Below are 10,353 nucleotides of genomic sequence, written 5' to 3'. Positions count from 1 at the left end.
CTTCCCTCCTTTTTTTTTTTTTATCAGATAGGACAAAGAGAATTAAGAAGGGAGGGGAGATAGAGGCAGAATAAAACACCTGAAGACCTGCGTCACTGCTCATGAAGCATCTCCCCTGCAGGTAGGTAGTGGGTGCTGGTTCTTGCTCTTGGTAATATGTGTGCTTAACTAGGTGCACCACCACCCAGGCCAAGGCACTTGGGTTGTTTTTGTTGATTAAATATGTTTGTTGATGATTAAATATGATACTACAATGAACATAAGCTCCTTATTTATTTTCAGATAAGTGCATTTTTGTTTTTTAGTTTAGTTTAGTTTTGTTTTGTTTTGCATTCTTTGGGTAGCTACCAAGGAGAGGAATTTATCAGATAGCACTTTGGGTCTATTTATGATATTCTCACAAATCTCCATATCTTTTCCATAAGGTAACAGACCAATTTACATTCATCTCTAAGTATTATTCTGGTGCAGAGGACCTGAGACTCTGTACATCTAACCAGCTACCTGGACATGTTGATGTTATTGGTCTGGGAGCCACCCCTTTAAGGAGGACAAGCTTAGGACAATGCTTCTTGGACATGACTTTGCAAAGCAGTCACATAGAAAGTTTGTTGAAATACAAATTTCTGTTTCACTGCCCTAGAGACAGATTTCCTAGGTAAGGCCTAATTTGAATTTCGGCATCTCTCTTGTGATTCAGATGCTTCTGGTCCCTGGAGTGTACTGTAAGTAGCAAGTCTCTCATTAACTTTTGAGCAGACTTAGTTAATGTCTACACCACCCCTACCAATAACCCCCTTCTTGAAAGTCAGAAAACAAACACTGTAAAAGTAATGAACATGATGCTGAATTCTCCCCTGAAATGAACCCTTCCAAAGAAGATTATGTAGCAGATTTAGAGAGTATCATGGGGTCTCTGTTATTTTTGCTTTGATTAAAGAAAAAAAATGCTTTGGGAACAAAATCCAGAGGTAAGTTGAGGTGAAGAGGTAACTCTCCCTGCAATGGTGTTTACTGTATAGTAGTGTGGGTCTAATTATTTTAGGATGACAAATCTATACATGCATGAGAGGCTAGAAGAATCAATAACATAGTGATATAGGTGACTATCTGTTAATATTGGTAATGAGGTTTGGGTTGATGGCTAGTTTTGCTTACCTTTTGTACAAAAAACATTTAAATATTGCTTTTACGCCCCTTCAAAAACTGGGGAGTTGTTTGTTTTGAAGATTTTATTTATTAATGAGAGAGATAGGAGGAGAGAGAGAGAAAGAACCAGACATCGCTCTGGTGTATATGCTGCCAGGGATTGAACTCAGGACCTCATGCTTGAGTCTAGTGCCTTAGGCACTGTGCCACCTCCCAGACAACAGTATTTTGTTTTGTTTTGTTTTGTCTTAAAAACTGATATATGCTCTGTAGAAATTCATATATTTTTCAGCTTAGTATGTTTTATTTGATCTGTGATATTACTTGTGTTCCAGATAAAGGAGATAGGGATGGGTGGAACTTAATCATATGATAGAACATGAACCGTGTCTAAGTGGTGAAATGGTTTGAAGGAATCTCAAAGAGTGAGGTCAGAATTCCCAGAAGTGAATTAGAGGCAGCTTCTGTTCCTTCCTCCTTCCCCACAAAACTATCCAGCCCAACTTTAAAGAGCTCCATTGTACTGCTTTATAGCTTACCACCTTTCAGTCACCAAGTTGCAGATGCTACTATGATTTCATCCTCAACTCTCCAGAGCCCTATCCCACTAGGGAAAGATAGAAATGGGCTGGGATTGTGGATCAATCTGCCAACGCCCATGTCCAGTGGAGAAGCAATTACAGAAGCCTGCCTCCTGCCTTCTGCACCCCATAAGGATTTTTGGTCCATATTCCCAGAGAGATAAATAAGGAAGGTTCCAGTGGATAGGACTGGACACAGAACTCTGATGGTGGGAACTGTATGGAATTATACCACTGTTATATACAATCTTGTTAATTATTATTAAATCACTGATAATTTTTTTTTAAATTAAAAAAATAATAAAATTGCATCTTTTGAGAGAGAAACTAGAGAACTACTCAATCACGTTTTGCAATGCTGAGAAGTGAACCCAGGATCTTATGTATGCAAGGCATGTGCTCAGCCACTGATCTGCCTTTTTGACCCCTGAACAACCTTTTTAAAAAAACTCCATGTAAGGACTGAAATAGACTTTAAGTTAATTTAGACTAAACTGGAAGCAAATAAACAACAACAAAAGCAAGTTAGAGAACAAAACCAGCAAAATAACTCACTGGGGTAATGCATCTGCTTTACATACATGACCCAGATTCAAGCCAGTCCCCACTGCACTAGAGACCACTTCAGTGCAGTGATACCTTTCTTTCTCTCCTTCTATCCATCTGAAAAAGTTGCCCTAGAGTGATGAAACCCTAATTATAGCAACAACAACACAAGGAAACAATTACAACCTCCTGGGGAAGTTAGGAAATTGTCACTTTGAACATTTGTATGGAATCATAGACTGTGGTTAAATCCCTGCATAGTCTACCTGTGGCCACTCAGAATAGCAGAATCAAAAGGGAACGCCAAAGGGCATGCAATTATTATAATAGAAATAATAATGAGAGTATCAACATAGAACCAGAGTATGTTCAACATGTGTCATGGGAAGATCCTTCTAGAAATACAGAGCTAGAGCTTGAAGTTACACCTTCTGAGGCCTTGTTTAGACTATTTACATACACACTTACTATGAGCATATCTGTCACTTTTTTTAGGGTTTTGTTTTGTTTATGTCTGTTTTGGTGTGTGTGTGTGTGTGTGTGTGTGTGTGTGTGTTCCTGTGCCTGCGCCTGCGCCTATGCCTGCCTATCTTTGCTTCTTTTAGATTGGAAACATTCTGAGAAGTTGGTAAGAAGTAATTCACTTCTAGCCCAAATTTCTAGCTAAATTCTGGGGTTCTACTGACACCTGCTGGCATTTTTTAAATTTTATGTTAAAATGTAGAAGGTGGAAGGTCTGACTTCTATAACTGCTTCCCCACTGAACATGGGCATTGACTGGTCGATCCATACTTCCAGCCTGCCTCTCTCTTTCCATAGTAGGGTGGGGCTCTGGGGAAGTGGAGCTCCAGGACACATTGGTGGGGTCCAGGGAAGTCTGGTCAGCATCATGCTGGCATCTGGAACCTGGTGGCTGAAAAGAGAGTTAACATACAAAGCCAAACAAATTGTTGATCAATCATGGACTTAAAGGCTGGAATAGTGCAGATGAAGTGTTGGTGGGTACTCACTGCAGACTGTTGTGTACTTTTGCTTTCAGGTATATATTTTGCCCTAGTTTATGGATACGTATGAACATATGCTCTATCTCATGGGACCTAGTCTATATCTAGGTTTTGGGACTTCGTTAGGAAGTGAACCGCCTGGAATAGAATTAGAGAATACTATGAAAGGAAAGGTCTCACCTTTCATAGTAATGAAGCTGAAGGGTTGTCATTCCACACCTGAAGTCTCTGGACACAATGACCTTGGGTCCATACTCCCAGAGGGATAAAGAATAGGAAAGCTATCAGGGGAGGGGAGGGGATCCAAAGATCTGGTGGTGGGAATTGTGTGGAGTTGTACCCTTCTTATCCTATGATTTTGTTAATGTCTCCTTTTTTAAATAAATAAAAAAATTTAAAAAGCAAATTAAAAAAATAACAGAACTCTGAGCACACTAGTTATAGTCATTTGGTCTTATACTATGCTGGATCTGCTTTACCTAGATGATAATAGAAGGAAAAGAGGGGGGCAGGTGGTAGCACAGCGAGTTAAGCACACACTGCGCAAAGCACAAGGACTGGCACTAGGATTCGGTTTTGTGCTGGCTCCCCACCTGCAGGGGGGTCACTTCATATGTAGTGAAGCAGGTCTGCAGGTATCTATCATTCTTTCACCCTCTCTGTGTTCCACTCCTCTCTCGATTTATCTCTGTCCTATCCAACAACAGCAATAGCAACAATAACAACAACAACAAGGGCAACAAAATGGGAAAAATAGGGTCCAGGAGCAGTGGATTCGTCATTCATGCAATGAGCCCAAGAGATAACCCTGGAGGCAAAAAGAAAGAAGGAAAAAGTCTATGGTACAGTGCCATGTCATTAAGAGATTACAAGTGAACAAACTGTTGAGTGAAAATAACCCCTATGTAAAGGGCAGACATCAGAGTTTGTCTGCCTTTCTGCTCCATGCCATTTGCTCTGTGATGTTGGGCAAGGCCCTTGACTTCACTTTTATCATCACAAAGATTTAAAAAAAAAAAAAAAAAAAAAAACACAGTAATATCCCTCTAGTATCCTATAGTCCTTATAAGGATTTTTGTGACATCCCCTAACTGGAGCGTGAGCACCGTCACTGGACTGTTGACCTTAGAGTTCAATCCGAGACACCATACTCAGAAATTTTTCCATTACAGTAAACAAAATTCTTCACCAGTGTTATATATTCAAAAGGTATATCAAGTTATTGTAGTTTCCATAAATTCCTGTCTCTGTATTCTGTTTTTAAAATCAAATAAATTAAAATGACTGTGTGAGGGAGGGGAGAGCAGTTGTTGAACAGTCTCAGAAATTGTCCACTTTTTTGTCCCAGGAAACCATGGCCTTTTTCTGTGTGTTTTGAAGCAGATAAAAAGCCTGAAGAGGTTGAGCAAATGCTTCCCAGTTAATGCCAACCAAATTAGTTGTGCTTTTTCTGTCTCCTCTTGGGAAACTCTGTGTGGGCTTGTGAGTTGTCAGGCCAATAACAGGATACTTGATGGTCCTGAGGGAGTTACAGTCCCATATTTAGCTTGACAGAGGAAGTGAGGTCTGATGATGAAAATAATCAAGACATTTCTTTAATGCTGCTATTTCATTTCTTTTTCTTCCCTCAGATTTCTGACTTCACTTTCATGCTTGCTGAGGCATTTGATGCTATTTGCAGTCCCCAGAAAATGGGGACTTTTTAGTTTGAAAGGAATTTTACCTGATAGAGAGTTTATAAGTCTTCCTTCAGAAGCTGTTGGTTATGACTGGATCACAAAAAAGATATCAAAAGCTCTGGTAGATGTATACCTATCGGGATAACTACTGTTAGAAAAAAAAAAAAAAAGGAAGGAAAGAAGGGAGGGAGGGAGGGAGAAAGGAAGGAAAAGGAAGGGAGGGAGGAAAGCAAGAAATGACTATTTTTGGTGAAGGTGTGGAAAAACTGGGTCTCCTGTGTCTATTTGGTGGGAATGTAAAATGGTACAGCCACCAGGAAAAACAGCATGGTGGTTCCTCAGAAATTAAAATTAGTGTTGTCACATGACTGAGCAAAGTCCACTTCTGAATAGATATCCAAGAGAATTGAAAATAGGCATTCAAAGAGATATATTCTATACCTATATTCATAGCAAAACTATTCACAATAGCTAAGGATTGGAAGCAACATGAGTGTTCAACAGATGAAGGGGGAAAATGCAGTATATACATATAACGGAACATTATTACACTTAAAAAAGACAGGAATTTTTTGCATATGCTACAACATACACGGGCTCTGATTATATTAAATGCAGTGATCCAGTCATACAAGGAAATATATTCTATGAACTAACAAAAATTACCAGATTCGTAGAAATCAAATAAAATGATGGTGGCTAAGGTGTGGTGGGTGGAGACAGAAAGTGATTGAAGGGTGCAGAGTTTCAGTTTTGCAAGGTGAGTTGTGGAGATGGATGGTGATTATGGTTAAAAACCATTGTGAAAGTTAGTTACTTAGTGACACTGAACAAAAAAAAATGGTCACAGTAATAATTTTATTATATGTATCTTACCAAAATATAAATAACACAGTGACTCAGTCATCACCTCTGGCCCTTGTAGTGACTAAGTCACCTGATAGCATTAAACCTGCTATACTGCCGAGTACGATCTCCTGCCATGATGGCAGTGTTACTTATTTGCACCACCCAAAGGCACTGTCCCAGTGTGGGTTGTTGAACTCATGAAAAGTGACTAATATAGCTGAGCACTGAATTTTATTTTTATGCAGGTTTAATTTTAAATAGTCACAAGTGACTTGTGAGTACTCCATTCACAAGTGGATATAGACTATGAATCTATAGTAGTCAACTTAAAAAAAATATCCTCTTCCCCAGTACAGATCTTCAGTAATTACCTACCTTCAGTAATTACCCTGACTGAGAGGGGCAATTCAGTTTGAACCACCAGTATCAATTTACTACACAATTCCCCCCCCCCATGTTGTTCTTAATTTAGTAAGTCAGTATAGCGCTCATTCATATCAGTTATTGGACCCAATGAGAAAGTTGGCCCTAAATCATAAGCCAAATTTTTCTAGTAAAATGCCTTTTAGAGATCCAAATTCCTTACTGCCATTACTTCCTTTTTTGTCCTTGTAAACCCATGGAGTGATGTTATGAACTGAAGTCCAAGACCTTAATAGAAGTTATATAAGGACATCACTCTTTGTCCTGGATACCCTTGGCAATTGATACATGTTTTCCTTTTTAAGACTTTGCTGGGAAACACAGACAGGTAAGATATGTAAGACACTCTTGGAGTGAAATAAAATCACACAGTAAAAGTGATAAATCCTGAAAGAATTCATCTTCTAAAAAGGGAATAGCTAAGTATGTTATCACATATTATATAATATTACTTACAAGTCACTAACATTGCCAGTGACTGGGGGGGAAAAAAGAAAAAGAAAGAAAGAAAGAAACCCTTTTATTAAAACAGACTCAAAATAGAAAGCTCAACAAGTCAATCAGTGGGCAACATTCCTTTGTGACAACCCAGTTCTTAATGATATCATAGGTGCCACGTTTATTTTCTTGGAAAAAGTGAAGGTTGTTTATGAAAGAGTAAAATATGAACATGCAAAATGAAGATGACTGTGTGACAGGAACAGACTAAGGATCTGCATTATTATTCATTATTCAATATGTCTGTATGCTATCTAATGAAAGCTACCACATTTAAGTTCGACAGATTTTCACATCAAGAACGCTTTCTCTTTCAGCAATGGATAGAAGGCCTGAGGTCAATCATACACAACTTCAGGGCCAACAACGTCAGCCCTATGACATGCCTCAAGAAACAGTGAGTTTTATTTGTATCACTCTTTATTCTTGTTTGTTATCAAGCAGCAGGTCAGACTAGGATATTTGATGTTATGTCTTTGACTCTGATAGTCCATATAAATCAGAGACTTTTAAAATGTCAGCGTAGGCCTAGAGAAATAGCTCACTTGGATAGTGTACTTTGCCATGTGCATGACCCAGGTTGGAGCCCAACCCCCATCTCAGTGAAGAATATTTTAGTGCCATCATATCTCTCTCCCTCTCTCTGCTTCTCTGCCTCTCTGATTCTATCTAAAGTTAGCTAATTAATTAATTAATTAATTAATTAAAAGTGTCAGCTTATACCTGAGTGACTCCAGAATCTGTATCTGGACACTAGAGCTTACCTGCACCCAAAGGTATCCTACCCAGATGTTTTTTTTTTTTAATATTTATTTATTTATTTATTCCCTTTTTGTTGCCCATGTTGCTTTTTTTTTATTGATGTAGTTATTATTGTTGTTGTTGTTGATGTTGTTCATTGTTGGATAGGACAGAGAGAAATGGAGAGAGGAGGGGAAGACAGAGAGGGGGAGAGAAAGACAGACACCTGCAGACCTGCTTCACCGCCTGTGAAGCGACTCCCCTGCAGGTGGGGAGCCGGGGGCTCGAACCGGGATCCTTATGCCGGTCCTTGGGCTTTGCGCCACCTGCGCTTAACCCGCTGCGCTACCACCCGACTCCCTTACTACCCAGATGTTTTAAGAGAACTGGTGCTTTACTCATCCACCAGCTGCTGGGAGGGTTAGGTTCCCATGAACTCAGACCTTCCTGCTCCTCTGGAGAATAGCCCTATTTTGAAAGGCAGTCACTGCACCTTGGAGATTGTACTTCTCTTTTCTTCTAACCAACAGTAGGCCATAACAAGATATAGAGGGTCGGGCACCTTGCCACCAAACCTGGTGCAAATGATGTTCTAGAGTCCCTCACAGGATGAATTTAAAATCCAAAACAAGACCAAAATTTTGAGTAATTGTTTTCCTACCCTGTGGGTTTCCCTCACTCCTGTTGTCCTGAAAACATTTCCTTGATTGTTGCTTGGACTTCTAGGAAACTGAAGATAGGAACTTTTACAAGTCATCATAGTCTGACAAATGTTAAGAGTCTTATTAACTGATGACCACAAGCATGAGAGACATTAACTAAGGAGACTCCTTGCAACAAAGTTAAAATAAGTTCCATGCATCCTAAAAGCATGAGGAAATCAAGAAATTGCTCCCTTGAGTTTGATTTAGCAAACTTCTCTTACCACTAGAAGTCAAGGAAAGTTCTGTTCAGTCTGTACTTCACAGAACCAGGAGCTGATGGGGTTGGGGAAGTCCTCTAATGGGTTCTGATGTCACCTTCTTCCCATATTGGGAAATTATTAAAGAACAACCAACAGGGGAGTCGGGCTGTAGCGCAGCGGGTTAAGCGCAGGTGGTGCAAAGCACAAGGACCAGCATAAGGATCCCGGTTCAAGCCCCCGGCTCCCCACCTGCAGGGGAGTCGCTTCACAGGAGGTGAAGCAGGTCTGCAGGTGTCTATCTTTCTCTCCTCCTCTCTGTCTTCCCCTCCTCTCTCCATTTCTCTCTGTCCTATCCAACAATGACAACAACAATAATAATAACTACAACAATAAAAAACAACAAGGGCAACAAAAGGGAATAAATAAATGATAAAATAAATATTAGAAAGAGAGATAAAGAACAACCAACAGTCATGGATCAGAGCAGTTGCCAGTTCTATACTGTCAATTGGTTTTGCTCAATGCAAGCATCCATTTTTCTCTTATGTTGCCAAATAAAATAAGGCTCCCAGATAAATTCAGATCTCAGATAAGTTCATAATAAAGTTATTAATGTAAGTTTGCCCTTTGAATATTTAGGATGTGTTTGCAATAACGAATATTTGTTATTTGTCTAAAATTAACCAAGAGTCCAGTGGTTTTTTAGCTTAATCTGTCAACAGTTAATTCATCTCACAATATATTATTGTCTCTGGCATTCAGAATAAATGGTCTTTGTGTGAATAGAGTTCCTTTTAAAGTTCCTAACTGGATTGAATCTGTTCCTCTTGAGAAACATTAAAAACAATATTGTTTCCGTTGTTTTCCAGCTGGATGAAATTGGCATTTATGACCAATACAAATGGTAAAATTCCAGTCAGGAGGTAAGTTTCTGTCTCCTCTCCAAATCCTGTGTCAACTCTCGGGTTTTTAAGCCTAAAAAAGAGCCCTCCATAAACACTTGTTTGTTAATTGCTTTAATTGCACTTGTTTCTGGAAACTTAATTTGAATTGTCTCCTCAGATGCATCAGTTTCTAAAGATTATTTATCACATAAAGTTCCATTTTTTCCTTAGAACAAGTAATAGCAATGCTACACATTTGTTCTACCATTAGGTTTGTTGCTAGGCTCAGTGCCTGAATGATGACTGTGCCATTTCCAGTGGGTTTTGTTTTTTCTCTCTAGTAGAGACAGAGAGAAATGAGGGGGAGAGAGAGAGGGAGAGAAACACCTGCAACACTGCTTCACCACTAGTGACGCTTTCCCCCTTCAAGTAGGGACTACAAGCTTGAACCTAGGCCCTTGTGCATGGTAATGTATGTGTTTTACTGGGTGTACCACTGCCCAACCCCTAATTCTACATTTATATATTAATGAATACTTGAGAACACATAGCAGTATTTTTTTAATGTTTAAGTAAATACATTTTTAGGATTTATATGTTTTTTACCTTCTTGATTAGAGTAACTAGTAACTAAAATTAGAGTTTATAGTGGAAGTATGTGACTTGTGTCTTAGGAATATGATGTCTCAGGACAGTGTCTCCCATCCTGGGCTTTTCTGCTCCTCTGTTGCTTAGGATGGTAGGTTCATTTGTTGACTTCTTGCCAGTTGTTCTCTAGTCATACTATCACTGACACCTCTTTCAGGACTGTACTAACAATGATAGGGGGAGGAATAAAGCTTGAGAGAAGTAAAAAATGAAGAGAACATGAGCTGCATACCCTTTGTTCCCTCTGCTTCACCACTTCCAGCTAAATGTTAGTGTCTACTCAAGGTCTGTGGGTATGGTTGGAAGCTCTTGCAATGGTGGTCATGGTGATTCTTTACAAACCTTCCCAGTAATTAAATTCCAGCATTAAATTCATCAATCGCCATATTAAACACACTTCACCAATTACTTCAGCATCCCTTTGGCTATTTAGAAAGGTGTTCTCTA

General features: G+C 39.3%; 1 protein-coding gene across 17 annotated transcripts in view; it reads left to right on the top strand.

Moving 5' to 3' along the window:
- The window catches only part of PLCB4 (phospholipase C beta 4), a 434,528-nt gene that overhangs the window by 303,338 nt on the left and 120,837 nt on the right, over positions 1-10,353 (top strand). For all 17 annotated transcript variants that reach the window (XM_060186551.1, XM_060186550.1, XM_060186547.1 and 14 more), the window contains 2 exons: positions 7,047-7,126; positions 9,244-9,297. In XM_060186551.1, coding sequence (XP_060042534.1) covers positions 7,047-7,126; positions 9,244-9,297 — 134 coding nt within the window. The remainder of the gene's footprint in view (positions 1-7,046; positions 7,127-9,243; positions 9,298-10,353) is intronic.

Source organism: Erinaceus europaeus, chromosome 1, assembly GCF_950295315.1.
Source record: "Erinaceus europaeus chromosome 1, mEriEur2.1, whole genome shotgun sequence".
Taxonomy (NCBI): Eukaryota; Metazoa; Chordata; class Mammalia; order Eulipotyphla; family Erinaceidae; genus Erinaceus; species Erinaceus europaeus.
Note: the sequence above shows the minus strand (reverse complement) of the source record. Positions and strands in the feature narration are given on the sequence as shown.